Source organism: Coregonus clupeaformis, chromosome 1 (genome assembly GCF_020615455.1).
Source record: "Coregonus clupeaformis isolate EN_2021a chromosome 1, ASM2061545v1, whole genome shotgun sequence".
Lineage (NCBI taxonomy): Eukaryota > Metazoa > Chordata > Actinopteri > Salmoniformes > Salmonidae > Coregonus > Coregonus clupeaformis.
Window position 1 is genome coordinate 47271252 of NC_059192.1, and position 23980 is coordinate 47295231.

At 41.8% G+C, this 23980-nt stretch overlaps 1 protein-coding gene across 1 annotated transcript in view; it reads right to left on the minus strand.

The window, feature by feature from the left end:
• Positions 1-20926, minus strand: part of eno4 (enolase 4) — a 39458-nt gene extending 18532 nt beyond the window's left edge. The window contains exons 1-10 of the mRNA XM_041881603.2: positions 20405-20926; positions 19714-19842; positions 12387-12586; positions 6712-6848; positions 6036-6205; positions 5583-5714; positions 5071-5139; positions 3435-3599; positions 3219-3344; positions 2917-3112 (exon numbers count right to left, since the gene is read on the minus strand). Coding sequence (XP_041737537.1) covers positions 2917-3112; positions 3219-3344; positions 3435-3599; positions 5071-5139; positions 5583-5714; positions 6036-6205; positions 6712-6848; positions 12387-12586; positions 19714-19842; positions 20405-20653 — 1573 coding nt within the window. The 5' untranslated portion in view covers positions 20654-20926. The remainder of the gene's footprint in view (positions 1-2916; positions 3113-3218; positions 3345-3434; positions 3600-5070; positions 5140-5582; positions 5715-6035; positions 6206-6711; positions 6849-12386; positions 12587-19713; positions 19843-20404) is intronic.
• Between the last annotated feature and the right edge of the window lie 3054 nt (positions 20927-23980).

Genomic DNA, 23980 nt, shown 5'->3' on the forward strand with positions numbered 1-23980 from the left:
GAGCTCTATTGGGAGGATGCGACACCATTCTTCCACAAGAAATTCCATCATTTGGTGTTTTCTTTATGGAAAACGCTGTCTCAGGCGCCGCTCAAGAATCTCAAATGTTCAACTGGATTGAGATCTGGTGATTGAGACAGTCATGGCATATAGTTTACATCATTTTCATGCTCATCAAACCATTCAGTGACCACTCGTGCCCTGTGGATGGCGACATTGTCATCCTATGGGGGCATAGCCATGGTAGCAAAGATAATCGCCAAAATAATGGCCTGCCCAGCATTTTTATACATGACCCTAAGCATGATGGGATGTTAACTGCTTAATTAACTCAGGAACCACACCTGTGTGGAAGCACCTACTTGCAATATGCTTTGTATTCCTCATTTACTCAAGTTTTTCCATTATTTTGGCAGTTACCTGTATGTTTTAAAAGTTTGGACAGCCCAGTACAGTAGAGCACAGCAGAGTACAGTACATTACAGCACAGTGCACTGTACAGTAAAGAAAAGTAGAGTACAGTACAGTACAGTACAATACAGTAGAGCACATTAGAGTACAGTAAAGTAAAGAAAAGTAAAATATAGTGTACTATTGTACCCTACTTTACTCTAATGTACTCTACTCTACTGAATTAAACTCTACAGTACTGTACCGTACTTTACTGAATAAAACTCTGCTGTCCTATACCGTACCATACCATACTGCATTGTACTTCACTGTGCTCTACTTTACTAAACTGTCAGGCACTGTACTGTGATGTTCAAACTTGTGAAACATAGCGTAGACATCTATGATTAGTTCAGATTTCGATCTGGTCTGCACCGACCAAATTTTGTTTGGGGGCGGAGCTCATTGCAATAATACCCAGCATGCTTTGCAACTTTTTTTTAATATTTTGGTCATTCAGCACACGTTCTTATCCAGGATGACTTACAGTCAGTGCATTCGAATAAGGTAAATAAACAACAACATATCAGTCATAGCAATTAAAATAGAATTACACTACATGACCAAAAGTATGTGGACACCTGCTTGTCGAACATCTCATTCCAAAATCATTGGCATTAATATGGAGTTGGTCCCCCCTTTGCTGCTATAACAGCCTCCACACTACTAGGAAGGCTTTCCACTAGATGTTGGAACATTGCTGTGGGGACTTGGTTCCATTCAGCCACGAGTATCAGTGAGGTCGGGCACTGATGTTGGGGCGATTAGGCCTGGCTCGCAGTCGGCGTTCCAATTCATCCCAAAGGTGTTCGATGGGGTTGAGGTCAGGGTTCTGTGCAGGCCAGTCAAGTTCTTCCGCACTGATCTCGACAAACCATTTCTGTATGGACCTCGCTTTGTGCACAGGGGCATTGTCATGCTGAAACAGAAAAGGGCCTTCCCCAAACTGTTGCCACAAAGTTGGAAGCACAGAATCGTCTAGAATGTCATTGTAGCGTTAAGATTTACCTTCACTGGAACTAAGGGGCCTAGCCCGAACCATGAAAAACAGCCCCAGACCATTATTCCTCCTCCACCAAACATTACAGTTGACACCATGCATTCGGGCACGTAGCATTCTCCTGGCATCCGCCAAACCCAGATTTGTCCGTCGGACTGCCAGATGGTGAAGCGTGATTCATCACTCCAGAGAACGCATTTCCATTCTTAGGCTTGTTTGTGGCTGCTCGGCCATGGAAACCCATTTCATTAAGCTCCTGACAAACAGTTATTGTGCTGATGTTGCTTCCAGAGGCAGTTTGGAACTCGGTAGTGAGTGTTGCAACCGAGGATAGACGATTTTTACGCGCTAGGCTCTTCAGCACTTGGCGGTCCCATTCTGTGAGCTTGTGTGGCCGACCACTTGTTACTCCTAGACATTTCCACTTCACAATAACGGCACTTACAGTTGACTAGGGCAGCTCTAGTAGGGCAGAAATTTGACAAACTGAGTTGTTGGAAAGGTGGCATCCTGTGACGGTGCCATGTTGAAAGTCACTGAGCTCTTCAGTTAGGCCATTCTACTGCCAATGTTTGTCTATGGAGATTGCATGGCTGTGTATGCATGGCTCAATTTTATACACCTGTCAGCAACAGCTGTGGCTGAAATAGCCGAATCCACTAATTTGAAGGGGTGTCCACATACTTTTGTATATAGTGTCTGTAACCTTTATTAAGAATGTTATTGTCCTTGAAGTGGTCTGTTGGTTTATTCTGTAGGTTTGACTACTTTGAACATCATCACTGCTTTTGAAAAAGCTAACATAAGTCCATGTGACAGATATAATAAATATTCTGTTGCAATCTTCAGTTGGCTCCTCTATCTTATATTAAGAGGCTTGAAAAAGTATTATTTTGATATAATGCTTACTTCATTGAGAATGTATGTGCAGTTGAAATCTTGCCATAGAATTAATGACAGAAAAATACGTATTTTCAACATCTGTAAATTATGTATTTTCATTCAGCACCTAAAAAGCACCGGATTTCAATGTCCAGAAAATATGTATTTTCCATGTCCAGAACAGACGTCTTTTCGACATCCGTAGAATACACCATTGCACCTTTCATTCAGCACCTAAAATGCACCCGACGTCAACATCTGGAAAAGACGTCTAAAAGATTCATCCAACAGAATCCATCAGAGCAACCATGTAAGTCAGCGTGAGGGTGAACTCACCCCATCTCTCAGTAAACATGTTTTGTTCCATCTCTGTCATATACACTGTGTCTATTCAGATTTGATGTTATGACGTCACTTAATTTAGGTCAATCTGGCCAATATGTAGGCTAATTCCACTAGCATGGATTTGACATTCCATCCATAAAACTATGCATACTATACATTTGACTTACAATAGGACAATGAGTCATGTATTATTAAACAATAGCTCTATGTAAAACTGACTCCATCATTGGCTCCCTTACCTTTGTTCTCTGTGGTGACATGGATCAGGTCGGTGACTGTGGTCTCATTGCTCTGATTGAGTATATACCCTCTGACCCCTGGAAGAGATGGGGCATCATCCCGTGTGCTGTGACACTGGGGCTTGGAGGAGATGTCACAGAGCAGGCTACACGAGGCTCCAACCACACTGCTCAGTCTCTCCCACTGCTCCACATCCTTACACAGGGGTCACACACCATGAGTTTCTACAAGCACATCTGTACTCACCAACACGTCTTTCGTTTACTGCGGTATTGTGTTCGGAGCTGTGTTCACGTCTTACCTCTTTTCGCAGAGGATCGATCAGGGCTACGACCGCTGGGTATTTATTAATCAAAGCCTCATACATGTCCACTAGTTCATCAGGAGACTTGGGTGTTCCTGTAATAACTTCATACTTTCCTTTTGGCTGTAGAGGAGCAAAGATAGAATTAATAAATATAATTGTACTCATTGTGCAAGGGCACACTCTTCATGTTTAAACATTCTGTTTACATACATAGTCCATTAGGTTGTGAGCAGCACAGTTTACTGCCAAATGGATCCCCTTTCCAAGTGCCAATCCAAGATTGTTAGATGCTTCAGTAATTAGATCTAGAGGCTGCTCAGGACGCTCATACCCAACAACTAAGGCTCCAGAGTCAGACACTGTTGGCAGTACAGGCTGGAAAGAGAGAAGGAATGTTTAGTCAGCCATCATAAATGTACACAAAGTGAATCGTTAATAATATACCTATATCTGTGGAGAGTGCTGGATCATCTTTGCAGTTTGATAGTGCAACTAGTGCTTAACCATAAACAGACGGCATTGAATTGATTGAAGTTTTCATGTAATGTATACAGTGCCTTCATAAAGTATTCACACCCCTTGATTTTTTCCATATTTTGTTGTGTTACAAAGTGGGATTAAAATGGGTTTAATTGTCATTTTTTGTCAAGGACTTACACAAAATACTCTGTAATGTCATAGTGGAAGAACGATTATAACATCTGTAAAAAAAATAAAAAAATAAAAAATAAAACACTAATATATCTTAATTTAATCAAATCAAATCCAATTTTATTGGCCACATGCGCCGAATACAACAGGTGCAGACATTACAGTGAAATGCTTACTTAATTAGATACAGTGGCTTGCGAAAGTATTGGCATTTTTCCTATTTTGTTGTCTTACATTGGAATTGAGAGGTGTTGGGTTTGCGTTTTCCTTGATGTCCAAAAAGCTCAATTTTAGTCTCATCTGACCAGAGTACCTTCTTCCATATGTTTGGGGAGTCTCCCACATGCCTTTTGGTGAACACCAAACGTGTTTGCTTATTTTTTTTAACCATTTTAAAGTCACCATTGGCCTCATGGTGAAATCCCTGAGCGGTTTCCTTCCTCTCCAGCAACTGAGTTAGGAAGGGCGCCTGTATCTTTGTTGTGACTGGGTGCACATTATCCAAAGTGTAATTAATAACTTCACTATGCTCAAAGGGATATTCCATGTCTGTTTATTTTTATGTATCTACCAATAGGTGCCCTTCTTTGCGAGGCATTGTAAAACCTCCCTGGTCTTTGTGGTTCAATCTGTGTTTGAAATTCACTGCTCGACTGAGGGACCTTACAAATAATTGTATGTGTGGGGTACAGAGATGAAGTAGTCATTCAAAAATCACGTTAAAAACTATTTTTGCACACAAAGTGAATCCATGCAACTTATGTGACTTGTTAAGCAGATTTTTACTCCTGAACTTATTTAGGCTTTCTATAACAAAGGGGTTGAATACTTATTGACTCAAGACATATCAGCTTTTCATTTTTAATTAATTTGTTAAAAAAAATGCTAAAATTATAATTCCACTTTGACATTATGGGGTATTGTGTGTAGGCCAGTGACATAAAACGTCAATTTAATCCATTTTCAATTCAGGCTGTAACACAACAAAAGTTGTAAAAAGTAATATATATTCAGTCTTAGAAATAAATAAAAAGGTAACATATCTATAACCACCTAAATGTATTTGCTTTGTTTTCTAGAAGGTAGAGTAGGAAAAACAACATGTACTGTAGACCCTGACTCAACTGTGCGACAAATAGCACCCTATACTGTACAGTAGATCCACTATACAAGGATCTGCCGCAATGTTCCTTACCCCTGTTTTTGAAGCAGTGTTCATTATTTTCATCATCTCCTTTTGAAGCTCAAGGACCATTGTAATGATCTGTTGGGGGAGTTCACAGATTGTTTAAGATAAATGTTTCTTTAAACTATGTAATACCAAAGCTTGGCAGAGAAAATGTGCTATGTTTGAAAACAATCAGGAACATTGGTTGACTTAACCTCGACACTCTCAAGACTAGTATTCAATTAGTCCTGTATGGTCGTGTGTGGCTTAGTTGGTAGAGCATGGCACTTGCAACGGCAGTGTTGTGGGTTCGATTCAAGCAGGGGACCAGTACGAATGTCTGCACTCACTACTGTAAGTCGCTCTGGATAAGAGCGTCTGCTAAATTTCTTAAATATAAGTGTCCAGATAAAACACAAAGAATAAACCTGAGTTTTGATAGACTCTCCCTGTAATACTGGGCACATCGAGGACAAAGTGTGTAACTTGAAATGGGAGAATAAAAGCTGAAAGGATGTTGTGGTTGTGAGTGTCAATACTTGTTTGAGTCTTTGTCCAGCTTTAGGGATGACAATGACTTCCTCCAGTAAATTGAGTTTTCCTGGGGACATCTTGCCACAGCTCAACAAAGTTACCAAGGGGACGGGGATGTGCATCTCTTTTGGACACGGCTGTTAAAGTAAAGAAAAAGCATAGTGAGACTTAAAAGACTTGGTGAGGTATTAATGAACACTTTAGTTACAGTAGCAGATTTTGGACATTATATGGCCGAGTCAAGAGAAGATGGTCAATAATCTTAGTCAGCGCTTCTGACACTTAAAAAAAAAAACGACCTACATGTTTTGTATGACAACTAGATGAAAGAGCCGCCCTACACCCACACATATAGTATCTGCCTTTAGGCCTATCATTCCTGATCAATGACCTACGTCACATTGCATGGTGTATTTCTGTGTGTGCAGGTGTGCGTGTTGAAAGGGGGGCTCACTGACTTGTTGGTTTGTCAGAGATTTGATGTACTTGTACAGGGGGATGCATTGTAGTAGAGCCCCAGTCTTGGCCACAGCCAAGGACACTGAACCAATGGCCATGCAGCCAGGCACGACCAGCTCTGAGGGCTCTGGAGGCGGGATGGGCTTCTCTGTGCTGTTGCCTTTTTTGCCTGGAAAACCAGAAACAAACTTTATCTGCCTCAATGTTGTTACACAACTTGAGAGGAAGAATAATTTCCCACAGTGACTGTCTGAGAGGCCAGGCCTCCCACAGGGACTCTTTTACAACACACAGTGGGCTTTATCTGTCACTAGAGAGGGGAGGAGGAGACGGTTTACCACAGGGGGACCACTACGGAAATAAGTAAGAGACATGAGTGCATTGGACCAGCGCTTCAACCGAGACTTCTCTGTGGAGCTCAGACCGAATACTGGCAGAGCTCTTAAAATAACACCTCTCAATGTGTCTCCCAGGTGGAAACTTCAGAGGAACACTTAACCTGCACATGACCTCTGAGCACGAGCACATTTCTTTATGCATAATTAAAACATACACATGGTCCCTCTGCTGTATTTTATCGAGAACAAGCTAATGTTTTGAAAGAAAAGCATCCAGTGGTAATATGATGTGATGTCAGATTATCTGGCAGGCTGGCCCAGGGGTGAGGTTCGTTACCTTTGTCTCCACCCTTCTTGTCTTTGGGGGGTGCGGTGGGAGGGGACGGCTCAGGCACAGACACACTAGGTGGCTGATTCTCCTTCTCTCTGTTCCGGATGTCCTGGTCCTCCAGGTAGCGGGCCATGAAGAAATCACTGCCACACAAAACAAATACCACTTGGCCTTCATCCACAGGAGCAGCATATAGTTATCAAAAGCAGCATGCATGACACTATGGGGTTGATCAGGACAAGGGTTTATTTTACCCTTGGATGAGCAATTGTATAATAGGAGAACTTGGACATTGAAAACTTGGACAATCCTTATGTGACACCAGAATTACCAGAGCATTGCATTTGAGAGAGGACAGCAAACTATGTTCAGTCTTTGCTATTACAGAGCCATCATAAAAAAATCTCAAAATGTTTATGATTTCTAATTATTTCTGAACTAGGCTTAATGGTATTTCTAGAGGTACAGAGTAAACAAGCTTCCTTGCTAAAAAAAAACATGCTTGATTGGGTATGTAAAAACAAAGCACAGGGTCTTATTTTCAGTTTATATGTTTGAAACGTGTAGGCTAATATTTTTGGAGGCAGTCATGTCGAGCTGGGAAGATAAACTGAAAATTATCGACACCAACCAAACCAACCACTTATCGTGGACATTTTATTGATATCGTTCATTACGATAAATAACCTCTTTAAATAAATAACCCTACTAGAGAAATGTGAAGTTTGAAATTAAACGAAAGTTTGCTAATATGGGTGATTGTTAATGGGACAATTGATAGCTACATCATTCAAAGTAGTAGTAGTAGTTTTAAGGGTAATATAAACAACATAACTGTGGTGCACAGTTATCTTTATAATTCAGTCAATTTATCGTGATATGGATTTTTGTCCATATCTCCCAGCTCTACTATCATGCTAATCCACTGTGTTTATGATCATAACTAACAGGAGGCAAAAGGCTCCAGTACATCCCAAACTATGTGCAAAGGCAACCCTGCTGTTACTTCAATTAAATAGAATAGGTTGGATGACATCCCCCCCCTCCCAAATAAATACTCACAGGCCGCATGGGCATCTCTATTGGTTTATGTAAGGATGGTAAAAAGGGGCCAATAAGAAAACTGTAACGATATGATTGGCTCTGACATGGCGGCAGATTGACAAGGGCGGCATTTTCTGAGCTAAACTGACCAAGACGCACCTCCAACAACACATAAAACCTCCCATAATTCTGCCCAAAAACAGACCATTTCTCTCAACCAGTGGCATGTGGGCTTTTTAAGTGAGCGCTGATGCCGCCCTGTGATAAGCAGTGCCCACTTTGTCAAAGAAAGGGATGCAAAATATTTATCATGTCCATTTCCAGCGTGCATCTCCAGTGTGCTGTTGGAGAGACGCATCACTGCAGCGCTCCACCAACATTCCATCAAAGAACGAATCTAACATAAATCATATAGCAGATATAGCATATGGTAGAATGAGTATGGGCCCTTTTCTGTAGCCTACAGGCTGGAGATAAAATGTATGACAATAGCCTTACCTAAATGACACCGAATCAAATAAAAAATTAGCTGACATGTTAACAAACAACATATCCTAAAAACAGGACAGGTCAAAGTAAAATGGACAATATGGAATGGACAATCAGGCTACTCACAACTGCTGTCTTGTCATCCCGTGGGCTAAATTGTCATGATCAGTGGTTTCAAGTATGTATCTGTCCATTTTTTACGAGCTGATCATATCGAAAAATAAATACAAATACTTCTGCAATTCCCGCTGTGTAAACAAATTGCAAATATGCTCAGGATAACTCCTCCTGATAAAGTTGGGTAGCTGATATTCAGAGCTTAAATAGACAAATTGATTAGTCACAGGAATCAGGACTAATAAAGCCAATGCAACAGCCTGTTTTACAAATGGTAGGGCTACCACATCCATGGGCATTCATGCAATCTATGGGCATTCATAAAATTTCATTGCTACACCCCAGCACGGGCAACGTCTTTTTTTGGTGTTTTACAAATGTGACCCGTTTCAAGAAGCAAGGCGTATGTCGCACGCCACTACTTCACAGGAGAGACATTTAAAGATTTTATTTATTTATTTTTTATGCGTTTGTTGGCTGAAATGCCTTCTGGAATATTTGAACTTTCATGTGCCTTAATAACAAACTTGTATGCCATCTGTAAATACAAATAAAATGGTTAAATTAAGAGCCTAGTTGGTTTAGCCAAGGAAAAAGACAGGAACCCTCCCGTTAGCCATGATTGGCTGAGATAATGGCTGGGCTGAACATGCCGAAAGATGAGTTCGGATTGGTCTGCATGTAACACGCTTTTGTCTATAACATGAGCTGCTCAGTATGTGTAGATAATCCTTGCTACTGCGGCTTTTTTGAAAGATATAATGTTAGCCATTGTGAACTGCAGAATTTAGCAGGCGCTACTGACAAAGATCAATGGGAAAAAAGTTGTGATGGACTAACGTTATTTTCTGCACACGGTTGACCGGAGTGACTTGACACAACACCGGGCCAAACAAGCTGTAGCTAGCTACAAACCAAACGGAAAAGACACGCTGCCGTGAAGCGTTCATCCATGTATACGGGTAAGAGTCTAGCTACATTTTCAGATATTATACTTTTCAAATTTTATCAGAAAGTCGTTTTCATTGCAAGTTAAAGCGGACTGTTCGCTAGGTTGCGAAAGTTAGCTTGGTGCCTCGCTAGCTGACATTACGTGTATGATCTGTGTAGTAATATTATTTTTATCTCAGAAAATCAATTTGCATTGCTAGTTATAGCCTAATGTTAGCTAGCTAGCTAGTTAACATTGAACCTAGTTGGTTAGCTGTGTACCTGCAGATTCATACTCCAGCATTTCATGGATGGTGGCTAGCTATGCCAATCTGTTTGTACTGTAGCTATGGGTTGGGATTATGGTTCATTGTTTAGCTAGCTAACTAGCTACATGTCTTAACAAAAGACTCCACTTGGCAAGAGAATGATTACATGACCCATCAAGTTAACCAGGTGTGTCTGGGGGTGACTACGGCCATCTATTGTATTTGATGAACATGTGTACATGTCTTGACAATAGTGACCCATCCACTTAGCTAGATGTGGCTGGGGGTGGTTATAGCATTTCTTTCACATTACCCATCAATTTAGACAAGTGTCTGGGTAAGCATCATCTAATAATTATATAATATTATACAATATTTTTATCTGGACACTTTAAATTTAAGTCAAAGTATGATATAGGCCAAGGGCTAGATAAAGTGTTTTTACCTGGAGTTTTTCCTTATTGTAGGCTACTACTTTCACCACTTTTAGTTTAGACATTTTTGGTTGTTGATCTTAAAGAGATGGGTGGGGCTAAAGCTTAAGAGGGTGTGAACGATGCTGAATAGGTGTAGACAAAGAAGGGCTCTCCAGTAGGTGTACCAAAACATTCAAGGCCCATTTTCTCAAAAGCGGGGTTACAAGTTTATCAACTTTCAAAGCAGAATTACTTTACCATTGTTCCTCAACTGCAGTGTGTGATATACCGGCCTTGATTTCCACGTCCACGGACGTTGGATTTTGGTCCGGCCCAGAACAAATCTGAACCAATCATAGACATCCAGCCTTGATTTGGCGCAAACATAGATGTCTATAAATGAAGTCTTTTCAACGTTAATTCAGAACCGAAAATTTACCTGATTTCAACGTCTGGAAAATACTTATTTTCACCTTTCATTCAGGGCGGCAGGTAGCTTAGTGGGTAAGAGCGTTGTGCCAGTAACCGAAAGGTCGCTGGTTCTAATCCCCGAGCCGACTAGGTGAAAAATCTGTCGATGTGCCTTTAAGCAAGGCACTTAACCCTAATTGCTCCTGTAAGTCGCTCTGGATAAGAGCGTCTGCTAAATGACGTAAATGTAAAATGTAAATGTAGAACCTAAATTTAACCTAACTTCAACGTCTGGAAAAATACGTATTTTAGACGTCTTTTCAACATCATTTTGCTTACTGGGACTATTGGCATTTTTTTTGGTCTGGCTCGGGATAGAATGGCCAGGACCGGCCCTGCCAAACAGACATAATGTTTGACTAAAAACATAATAATTTCAAACCTTGCTTACATTTGTATATGATAACATATACAGTATCTCTCTATTATGCGTGGGAATCCTTTGGAACAGATGTCCCTAATTAAAATGACTTGGAGCTGATTTCCTGGTGTTTTTAGTCTTTTATGTCCAACAATGAAAATTCACAAAAAGCTATTTATTAACTTGGGACCTTATATAGACAGGTGTGTGCCTTTCCAAATCATGGCTGTTCTGAGGGCAAAAGGGGTTGCAACTCAACATTAGGAAGGTGTTTCTAATGTTTTGTACACTCAGTGTATACCAAATCAAGACTTTTTCAGAAACAACCTAGCTGAAAATTGTATGACTTTCATGTTTGTATCATTAACGCAATACCCTTTAGGCAAGGGTATCTAATTCGATATTGCAGTTCTGCCAAGAGGAGAGAACGACAGCAGTTCAGCATAGGGCAATGCCATGCTAGGCTTTGGCATCTTGGCACAGTCTGCGCTAGGGTCAGGGGTAAAGCTAAGCAGTGACCACTCCTCCCTCTAACCTAGTGCCCTCATGACTCCCCAGGGATGCCAATCTCTGTGAGATCATATTATGTGATCATTACAGCTAATGCTGCCACTTGGAGAAACGCCATGTCTTACAAATAATCTAATATGCATGCACTGTAATACAAGCCTTGGCACTACAAGCTATGCCATCCAACTTGAGGAGACAAAGATGAAAAATATTCCACACACCCCCCTCCTCCCAGACCCACACACCATCAACCTAATGTTCTACCGGACCAAAACTTTAAACATGTTGTAGGCTAAATGTTCATGCCAAGTTTCAGTTCTAACGGGTCATTGCTGTAGCCTACAGAAAATGTCATCTTGGTTGTCAAAAAGTTAAGAGATAAAGGATTCACACACACGCGGAAGGACAATAGGACACACAGCGAGTATAAATATGTAAACAGTTGAGTCATCTACTTTATGAAATTACAGCCTGATGCACTTGCATTGGGTGAATTCAATGTCATTTGCGCTGCTTTCATGTGTGACCGGTTTACAACGCGCAGCAGAGGGAAAGTGTACACAGTCCTAGCTAGGCTACTAAAATGTTGCTACTCAACTACAAGACATTCTGAGTGCACCATATAGCAATGCTGCATTCAACCGCACCTGTGATCCATGCAGTGCCAAAAAATGACAAACATATTTTAAGTTTAAATGTTACAACCAAGATACGTTTTTGTTATTTGGAGTTATTAAAAACGTTTTTATTAGGGTCAATATTTTTGATTAGATTTTTCAATATGGCCCGTGCGCTGATTGAGTTTGACACCCCTGGTCTAGACTAACTCTGTTTTGATTATGCTATGATTCATCAAACATTGACCTTGACTTAATTTAATAGACCTGGGGGTATTTCGGCAAGCTTGTTTTTATAGTTATTAGTTAAATATCCAACAATACCTGTAAAAAAATATTTCTGCAGTCTGCTAATAATATCTGATAATCATTAATCACCAATATCTTGACTTTCAGTATTGACAACTACTTGTTTCACAAACATATCTGTGCACAGAACTTTAGAGAGGATGCGTACCTAAGTATTTTATCCACTCCTGTCTGGTCGCAGGGATCAGAGCCCTTTAGGATTGTGTTCAGTGATTCATCGATCCAGTGGAGAGCGGCCATCACAGAATCCCTCCTCTTATCATTGTTGATATTGGTCACACCACTTGGGTCCTGGAAACTGTTGTCGAGGACCTCACTGTGGCTTGATATCACCGCAGAACATGTTGTCTAAACACAAAGACAAGGGGGACATTTTAGCAAGAAAAAGCAATGGGTGGACAGTGAGGCAAAACCTACTATGACGCCTTTTAGAAGAATGATGATGCTGTCTACTACATAATCTACAATTGTCCTAGGGATACCATGATATACAGTAACGGTCTGTAACAACTTTTATCATAATGAACAGAGACTTTACTCAATCCTTGTGCCAACATCACATGGAAACCATAAAGTTCTGAATGTCACTTCCATAGTGATATTTTTAAAAAATTGCACTATGGTCACTCCTCTAATACCAACAAATGATTATCATATGTCTATTCATATGGGGGGGAATTCCGACCCGAGTTAAGCGTGCGTAAATGGAACGTAGTTCCTTTTTTATACACTTTTATCTCCATGCTTCTGACCTTGAACTTAAGCATGAGAATAGCATGCTAACACCAGCTATTCATTTGGGGTGGAGATCAAATAAATGAAGGTGTGGCGGAGATGTGTCTACAGATACCTCCACCTTTTCCATTTAGAAATAACACCATTCTCCATGATCTGTAATTTTCAAATTGATAACAGCTCTTGAAAAGAGCTAGGTGAATGAGTAAGCCATTTGGATAATGGGATTGTAAATATAAATGACAATTGTTTTAGATCTATTTTAGGCCTATCTTATGATCGCTGGAGACAAATGTGAAACCAGTCATATGGCAGCAAACTGAAGCATATCAACATATTACCTTTTCCACTGTGAATTTTATGAAATGCTGGCCTTATAACTTGCAAAGATGAAGTTTGGAGACACAAGCTATAGGCTTCTGTAGCCATGCGCAAATTACCGTATAGCGCCAAACCTACCGAGTTGATTTATGATTTCTAGAAGGTTTTAATATGCCCTGACTTTTCACTGTATGCTTTACAATTTGTATCGTGTTAAATATTAGCCACTATCGGTAGCCACCGTCAGTTATACCCACATACATTTATAACTGTCACTTTAGTGTTAGTTTCCTTACATTTTGCATCATTTCATTACATCGTTAGTTTACCTTTCTTTCCTCATTCATGTTCGTGTGGTAGTTCCTGAGGATCGCTAGCAATAGTGGATCATATTAGACTAACGTATTACAAATTGTGCAATAATTTGGGACATGTAGCCTATTTGAATCATTATGGAACGCAGACCATACATAGCAGTTTAAATCTGGAGCCTGGGGCACACAGTTCACGTCGACTGGACCGTTGTCATCACAGTTCCATGATTAGTGAGGATTATTAGGGTAGATTTATAGGGCTACTGTTCAACCCCTCTTGTACACTTTTCTCACCTTCCAATATTTCATGGTTGAACAATTGAATATGGCAACTTACAGGATGAATCGAAACACCGTTTTTTGATTCACCAATATATTTTGTGCTGTCCAAACCTGTTTTTTATTATTATTCATGAATACTTTCCTAACCCTCAATAATATAGATCAGAGTATTTTTTTATCTACCAATTGGTGCTGAAAAGGAGACGAATATGCATGTATTTAGGCATACATGGCTTTTCTTAATATGATCCCTAATATTCTGAACCGTTCTCTACATATTTTCTAAATCAAATCAAATTGTATTTGTCACATGTGCCGAATACAACAGGTGTAGAGCTTACAGTGAAATGCGTACTTACAAGCCCTTAACCAACAATGCAGTTTTAAGAAAAGTAAGTGTTAAGTAAAAAATATATATAAGTAAAAAAATATATATATATATAATAATAATTAAAGAGCAGCAGTAAGGGGGTACAGGGGGTACCTGTACCTGCGGGGGCACAGGTTAGTCGAGGTAATTGAGGTAATATGTATATGTGGATAGAGGTAAAGTGACTATGCATAGGCTGGAGTCTTTGACAATTTTTAGGGCCTTCCTCTGACACAGCCTGGTATAGAGGTCCTGGATGGCAGGAAGCTTGGCCCCAGTGATGTACTGGGCCGTACATACTACCCTCTGTAGTGCCTTGCGGTCGGAGGCCGAGCAGTTACCATACCAGGCGGTGATGCAACCAGTCAGGATGCTCTTGATGGTGCAGCTGTATAACTTTTTGAGGATCTGAGGAGCCATGTCAAATCTTTTCAGTCTCCTGAGGGGGAATAGGCTTTGTCGTGCCCTCTTCATGACTGTCTTGGTGTGTTTGGACCATGATATTTTGTGGACACCAAAGAACTTGAAATACTCAACCTGCTCCACTACAGCCCTGTCGATGAGAATGGGGGTGTGCTCGGTCCTCCATGTCTTGTAGTTCACAATCATCTCCTTTGTCTTGATCACCTTGAGGGAGAGGTTGTTATCCTGGCACCACACGGCCTGGTCTCTGACCTCCTCCCTATAGGCTCTCTCATCGTTGTCGGTGATCAGGCCTACCACTGTTGTGTCGTCGGCAAACTTAATGATGGTGTTGGAGTCGTGCTTGGCCATGCAGTCATGGGTGAACAGGGAGTACAGGAGGGGACTGAGCACACACCCCTGAGGGGCCTCCGTGTTGAGGATCAGCGTGGCAGATGTGTTGTTACCTACCATTACCACCTGGGGGCGGCCCATCAGGAAGTCCAGGATCCAGTTGCAGAGAGAGGTGTTTAGTCCCAGGGTCCTTAGCTTAGTGATGAGCTTTGAGGGCACTATGGTGTTGAAAACTGAGCAGTAGTCAATTAATAGCATTCTCACGTAGGTGTTCCTTTTGTCCAGGTGGGAAAGGGCAGTGTGGAGTGCAATAGAGATTGCATCATCTGTGGATCTGTTGGTGAGGTATGCAAATTGAAGAGGGTCTAGGGTTTCTGGGATAATGGTGTTGATGTGAGCCATGACCAGCCTTTCAAAGCACTTCATGGCTACAGACGTGAGTGCTACGGGTCAGTAGTCATTTAGGCAGGTTACCTTAGTGTTCTTGGGCACAGGGACTATGGTGGTCTGCTTGAAACATGTTGGTATTACAGACTCAGTCAAGGACAGGTTGAAAATGTCAGTGAAGACACTTGCTAGTTGGTCAGCGCATGCTCGGAGTACACGTCCTGGTAATCCGTCTGGCCCTGCGGCCTTGTGAATGTTGACCTGTTTAAATGTCTTACTCACATCGGCTACGGAGAGCGTGATCACACAGTCATCTGAAACAGCTGATGCTCTCATGCATGCTTCAGTGTTGCTTGCCTCGAAGCGAGCACAGAAGTAATTTAGCTCGTCTGGTAGGCTTGTGTCACTGGGCAGCTCGCGGCTGTGCGTCCCTTTGTAGTCCGTAATAGTTTGCAAGCCCTGCCACATCCGACGAGCGTCGGAGCCGGTGTGGTACGATTCAATCTTAGTCCTGTATTGACGCTTTAACTGTTTGATGGTTCGTCGGAGGGCATAGCAGGATTTCTTATAAGCGTCCGGGTTAGAGTCCCACTCCTTGAAAGTGGCAGCTCTCCCCTTTAGCTCAGTGCAGATGTTGCCTGTAATCCATGGCTTCTGGTTGGGGTATGTACATACGCTCACTGTGGGGACGACGTCACCGATGCACTTATTGATGAAGCCACTGATGTGGTGTTCTCCTCAATGCCATCGGAAGAATCCCGGAACATATTCCAGTCTGTGCTAGCAAAACAGTCCTGTAGCTTAGCATCTGCGTCATCTGACCACTTCCTTATTAACTGAGTCACTGGTACTTCCTGCTTTAGTTTTTACTTGTAAGCAGGAATCAGGAGGACAGAATTATGGTCAGATTTGTCAAATGGAGGGCGAGGGAGAGCTTTGTACGCGTCTCTGTGTGAGGAGTAAAGGGGGTCTAGAGTTTTTTCCCCTCTGGTTGCACATTTAACATGCTGGTAGAAATTAGGTAAAAGTTTCCCTGCATTAACGCCCCTGGCCACTAGGAGCGCCGCCTCTGGATGAGCATTTTCTTGTTTGCTTATGGCCTTTGTGGTGGTAAATAGACAGCTACGAAAAATATAGATGAAAACTCTCTTGGTAAATAGTGTGGTCTACAGCTTATCATGAGATACTCTAACTCAGGCAGGCAAAACCTTGAGACTTCCTTAATATTAGATTTTGTACACCAGCTGTTATTTACAAATATACACAGACCGCCAGCCCTTGTCTTACCGGAGGCACCTGTTCTATCTTGCCGATGCACCGAAAACCCCGTCAGCTCTATGTTATCAATGTCGTCGTTCAGCCACGACACGGTGAAACATAAGATATTACAGTTTTTTAATTCCCGTTGGTAGGATATTATTGATCGGAGGTCATCCATTTTATTATCCAAAGATTGTACGTTGGTTAATAGGACTGATGGTAGAGGCAGATTACCCACTTGCCGTCGGATCCTTACAAGGCACCCCGACCAAAGTCCCTGATATCTCCGTCTCTTCTTCATGCGAATGACAGGGATTTGGGCCTTGTCTGGTGTCTGAATTAAATCCTTTGCGTCCGACTCGTTAAAGAAAAAATCTTCGTCCAGTACGAGGTGAGTAATCGCTGTCCTGATATCCAGAAGCTCTTTTCGATCATAAGATACGGTGGCAAATACATTATGTACAAAATAAGTTACAAATAACGCAAAAAAACACACACAATAGCATAATTGGTTAGGAGCCCGTAAAACGGCAGCCATCTCCTCCGGCACCATTATATGTGGGTCTTTCCAAAAAATTTAAATGGATGGCTTTAGATAAATGCACTGAAAACCCTATTGAATGAAAACTCCATGAGAACATCTGTTGTCCAGTAAGCGGGAGGGTTTTCAGCAGTTGAATTACATTTATACAGCACGCGCAAGGGAACCACGCCTGCAAAGCCCTTTATGCACTTTCACAAGGTAAGTCTGAATACCAACTACTAAGAAGTATGAAAGAAAGGCGTATGAAAGGCATACATTTCCTAAGTCTGAATCGGGCCCAATGTCAACAAACAATAGAGATTTGTTTTGGTTTAACCTAAGTGTCACTGTGTAATAAGTCAATCAAAAACAGCTGAAGTCAAAAGCATTGCACTCTGCACTGATTTAACATGGCCCAATGTGTGAAACAATTCAAATGTTGCACTGAAGCGGGAAAGTAAAGGATTTGGATTTGTGCCTCCCTCTGCCTCGGCTGCCATCTTAGAGCGGTCCCAGACTGTGATGAGTACTGAAGCAGGCAGCGCTGACACAGGCACCTCCCACTGACCTGAAGCCAGCAGCATGGTTAGAAGGTGGACTATCTGAGTTAATATCCACTCTCCTCTCTCGCTCTCTCTCTCCCTTTAGGTTAACCATTAGCCTCGCTGTTCCCTGTTATGGCAGATTACCATCAGCCATTTCACTGTATCTGCCAAATGGGCATGGTAATAATCCAAGAGCATCACTCTAAAGGCTGCTAAAGCCACTACTATGTCCCTGACGCCAAGTTTTTTCTCTGTTGACTGTGAGAGAGGGTTTCTGTGTCGGATCTATACTGAACAAAATATAAACGCAACATGTAAAGTGTTTCTCCTTTTCCAAGATAATCCATCCACCTGATAGGTGTGGCATATCAGCAAGAAGCTGATTAAACAGCATAATCATTACACAGGTGCACTTTGTGCTGGGGACAATAAAAGGCCACTCTAAAATGTGGAGTTGTGTCACACAACACAATGCCACAGATGTCTCAAGTTTTGAGGGAGTGTGCAATTGGCATGCTGACTGCAGGAATGTCTAACAGAGCTGTTGCCAGATAATTTAATGTTCATTTCTCTACCATAAGCCGACTCCAACGTAGTTTTAGAGAATTTGGCAGTACATCAAACCGGCCTCACAACCGCAGACCACGTGTAACCACGCCGGGCCAGGACCTGCGGGATCGTCTGAGGAGGGGGGTGCTGAGGAGTATTTCTGTCTGTAATAAAGCCCTTTTGTGGGGAAAGACTACTTCTGATTGGCTGGGCCTGGCTTCCCAGTGGGTGGGCCTATGCCCTCCCAGGCCCACCAATGGCTGCACCCCTGCCCAGTCCGGGACCACCCATACACAAAAAAAAAATGTATGCAAGCATGACTGTAAGTCGCTTTGGATAAAAGCGTCTGCTAAATGGCATATTATTATTATTATTATTATTATTATTATTATTACATGTGAAATCCATAGATTAGGGCCTAATTAATTTATTTGAATTGACTGATTTCCTTCTATGAACTGTAACTCAATCAAATCTTTGAAATTGTTGCATGTTGCATTTATATTTTTGTTCAGTATAAAACTGCTGGCCTCAGCACAGTCTGATGTAAATTAATACCCAGGCTTTGTAGAGGCAACTGTTAGTAAGAACTGATAGTTCATGATTATGTTTCTTTGGTAGCCTTGCTCTGCCCTCAATTCATGGAGTCACATCTCACTTCCCCAGCCTAAAATACTGAAAAACTGAAATGGCAAGGGGCAGGGGTCAGTGGCTGTCCTCTGATCACTACCCTCCTAGCCTGCTTGTTTCCCCAGCTGCCTCTTCACATTAGCGTTCCCTGTATGGCTGAAGAGCCCCGATACTGTCATGTCAAACATTACTATACTGTTATGTCTCAAATTCCAATGATTAGCAGGACAGAAAATTGTCTAATTCACACACTTATTATCAAGAGAACATCCCTGGTCATCCCTACTGTGTCTGATCTGGCTGATCAACTAAACACATGCTTAATTTGTAAATGATGTGTTGGAGTGTGCCCCTGGCTATCTGTAAACAAATAAAAACAAGAAAATGGTGCAGTCTGGTTTGCTTAATATAAGGAATTTGAAATGATTTATACTTTTACTTTTACTTAAGATACTTAAGTATATTTTAGAAATTACATGTACTTTTGATCCTTATGTATATTTAAAACCAAATACTTTTATATTTTTATTCAAGTAAGATTTTACAAGGTGACTTTCACTTTTACTTGAGTCATTTTCTATTAAGGCATCTTCACTTTTACTCATGTATGACGATTGGGTACTTTTTCCACCACTGCCTATTGCAACCTCTACACAAATTGATCACACATTTGGCTATATGAATTGAACATTTGGGAAGTGAGTCGGCTACTTCAATTTCCAACAAGGAGAGGATGCACAAAACTGAAAAGAACCTAGTACAAGGAAAACAGAACTCGCTAGCTAGCTTGCTAATGAACTTACCTTTTCTTCGTTTTTAATGATGCAGAGGACCTGTGCCTGGATGGATAGTTGACCCTTTCCATCATAAATTTCTTTCCCCAATAGTCTGCTTATCACAGGTGGCGTTGAGAATTTTGAGAAGTAATTTGCCTAGAAAATGTCATAAAACTTTTAATAATCACAGCAGAAAGAAACAACAACCTGGACACCAGCCGGTGCACTGCACTGCCACAGCCCAGCAGGATTAACGTTACTGATTCAACTAGGCCTAATCAAGGGCATGATTTGGTCATCAGATGATTAGCAAATCGGGTTAACTAACACTAGTGCTCGGCTAGAGCCAACATCGATTAATTTTGGCTAGCTAACGTTTGATAGCTGTGTTTTGTTTTACAAGGTAAGCTAAGACTAAATAACGTTACCCTTGAGTCAGCTACAGAAGCTAACTTAGCTATCTGACTAAACTCAACTCCACGATTTACGATGGAGTTGAGCAGCCACTACTAGGGCAGACTTGAGCTCCGACATCACATAAAATTGAGTTTTTATCAAAAACTACGCATTTCAGCACCCAAACACTTGCCCGCATTTACACATGACTTCTGGCTCCAGTAAGTTAGCTGATTAACTTAACATTCACTTAGCTAGCTAGATAGCAAGCATGCTAATATGTTGGTCAGCAGTTCAGGAATCAATACATTGGCAGTCATACCAGGTAACCGTAAATATCATCGGGCTTATCAAAGAACATGTCGTTCAGGACACCCTCCATCTTCTGTGGGACGCCGTTTGCCCTATAATATTCAGCAGCTTTATTTTTTAAATCATAAAACTCCTGCTCTTCTTTGGAGACACGACTGTTACAGTTTATAAAGCCTTTATAAGACATAGCTATAACGTTCTGTTGGAGTGTTGTAGCGAAAAGAAGGCTTGCATTCGCAGTTGCCAAATCCAGAGACATGAGCTACCTAGCTCCTGTTCAGTTACATGGCTACTACACCAGGCAAACTGTCAACAGAGCCTTGTCTTTGTGTACAATACTGGTTGCTTAGCAACTTAAATGTGACATAACTTCCTACATTGAACGATATAACTTCAATGTTACATCAAAGACAAAAGAACGTAACAAGATCGTTAAGAAAGATCTGGTTAAATGTTCATCTATAACCTGAACTATGGAAATGTGGAGAGAAATCGCTGGTGGGCATTTAAGCCCTGAACAGGGCCTGACAGGCAGCCCTGTATCCCAGGCAGCGTCGCCAACTCCTCAGTAAGGAAAGTAGCTATTGGCTGTCCTAAAAGTAGCTAGAAGTCGCTAAATGACGTCATCGCCGAATTTGCATAATTGGCCATGTGCATGTAATTGTGATGGACGCTGTAGGAGAGAGGAATAACATCATGAGTGAGACAAAAAGTGAGTAAAAAGCTGCGCGAGGACTGGGCCGCCTGAAGAGTGCTTTGGGACAGGGGTGGGGCCCGTAGCACCCGCTGCTCGTTGAGAAGAGTAAGAACGATACATAGCACGTCAGAGTCTCCAATAACACCAGAAAATGACGTCATCACCTAATTTGCATAATTGCCCATGTGCATGTCATTGTGATGGACGTCGTGGGAGAGACAAAAAGTGAGTAAAAAACACCCTAAATATGGTTAGAACTACAAATTAACTTTCTTCTGTCGATTCTTGTTTTTTTCAACCACCCTCCTTTATACAGGCTTGGAACCAGCAAAAGTGACCCAAAAGAGACACTCTGGCGGAGGTATTTAGTTTTAAATATTTTTTTCGTTTTTTCGTTTAGTTTTCTTAAGTTTGGTTTTTAACCTTATGGTCCACTTAGGAGCTTACAACAAGTCACAGTATACAATCTACATTAACAATCTAAATGGACCAAAAAGAGACAATAGAAAAAACTGTCAATGGCAATGTGAGAAAAGGATGGTAACTAACTGTTTGTTTTTTCCAGACCCCCCTCCACACACACACAGGCTGTGCTGGCTCACAGAAAGAGTGGGTCATCGTCATTTTGGTCAAGGCTCTCTATGGCAGGTTCAGCAACTGAGGGAGCTGACTTAAATGAGTAAGCAGCTGATGTGCAAAAAAGCTGCAAAACATTCTCAGGCAGCTGGTGCTCATAGCAAGCCTCACCAGACAGCTTCAGTCCATATCGAATGTACAGGATGGAGTTAAGGGTCTGCAAGGACATCCGATTTTTAAAGTTTGCTTTTTACCACACACATCTGGCTGAATACTCTCTCGACTTCAGCATTAGAGTGTGGCAAGGACAACACAGACACAGCAGCCATGGCAAGTTCTTGAAACGGGTTGATATCAGCTGCATCCCTGAACTTCCAAATCTCACTCCAGAAGCCCAGTGTTTTTTGTCTCATTCCATTTACTAAGATGGATGGCACGCCATTGCTGGACAATCTTGTCTATCTCTGCAGGGGAGTAGCCAAGGAGTTTGGCTATTTTTTCTATTTCTCCAGGGCTCTTATTGTGCTTTAGAGTTTCCTCCACATTGAAAACTGACATGTACTGCAATGCTTTGATGTTGCCCAGCAGTCTCACCCTCAACTCATTAGTGAGGGAGATGGTGAAGGCTACACACTGCTTTCGGACATTGTTTTCATCCTCAGGTGCAAGGTGGAGCTCAGCTGCCTTTGACTCAAAAAGGTAACCAAGGTACGGTTTGGGACTGATGTATCCATCTATTGGCCCTTTGAGTACATCAACATTTGCCAGTGGATTCAGCACCCTGCTGCTCACAGACTTGATCAAGCTAACCAAGCTGTCAAGTAGCTTAAGAGGATCTACTTGCTCTCCCTCAAAAGCCTTGATAGCCAACTGTACCTCACCCAGCACTGACTTACAAAAAGTCTGATACAATATGTTTTGAGGATCACTGTACATGGAGTATAAAACCTCAGCCATGTAGCAGTGTTCACTGGACTTGGTGACTGAGAAATGCAGCCTAAGCTCCTCCCACTGGTCCAAAATGCGTGAAACTGCGGATTCAATGGAGATCCAATGTGTGGCACACACCTTGGTTATCTGTAAAGGTTTCTCCCCACAGTTGATGGTCTCATATATGGCCTTGTAGGCCTCCCTGCGCTTTGGAGACACTGAAAACCAGTTATAAGTCTCTCGTACTAAATACTCCACAATACGGGGGATGGTGTCATTGGAAGCATGACTTACAGCAAGCTGCAGAGAGTGGCACACACAGCGAATAAGAACCAGATCTTTGAGGCCATACTCCTCCTTCAGCACTTTATGGACCCCATTGTTAATCCCCATCATAACAGAGGCGTTGTCAGTCCATATCCCCAGGAGTTTCTCTTTTTTAAGACAACACTTCTTGAGGAAAGCCACAACAGCAAAGGCTATAGATTTGGCATCTCCTCCCTCCAACTCAACAAGCCCCAGAAATGTTGATACAATTGTCTGCTTGGTGTCACTAAAGTACCTTATCACAACCCCCAGGTACTTAGAAACACTTACATCCGTGGACTCATCGAGGAGGAGGCTTTTTCAGAAAGTATGGTGCGAGAACACCATTAATCATTTCAGTGCACTTTGTCCTGTGCATTTTGAAGTGGGTAGTAGCAGTGGAGTCTGAGAAAGCAGCTCTACATGCTTCTCCAATGTGATCACATGCCAGCATGGAACAGTGTTCAGCGATAGCTAATGCCATGGTGGCCTCAGCCTTTTTTGCAGAGTCTATTTTTTTAACCATAAATGGCAGCTTGTTTTGGATGGAACTGTTATAAGGCTTTGCCTTTTGAGTATGTTTTTGAGTTGTCATGTGTTTTTTTACATCACTAAGTTTGGCGTAGAAATCAGCCTTACAATACAGACAGTATGCCCGTGTATCATCTCCAATAAACGGCTTCAACCAGACTTTGAATTCAGGGTTTGATTCCCACTCCTTTCTGTATTTTTGAGTGTACAGTTTAGACTGAGACATGATGAGCTACCCAGCTAGATGTTTAGCTTATGTCACAGAGAGGCACACACACAGTGGACAAAGTGAGTAAGTGACTGAGGCTGTGTGAGTCAAATGCAGTGATCTATTTTTGTGCAGTGATTTATTTTAGACAAAGAACATTTAACATTTACATCCCGCCCTGAATGTAAGCCAGGGCGGGATCAGCCAGCGGCGGCTTCCCGCATGCGCGATTCATTTGCAGTCTGGATGCGGAGGGGTGAACATTTCCTGCTCTGACTGCAGCTGGGAGGGACTGCTGCCTGAGGACTGTGAAGAGTAAGAACAATATGTGCTTTCAC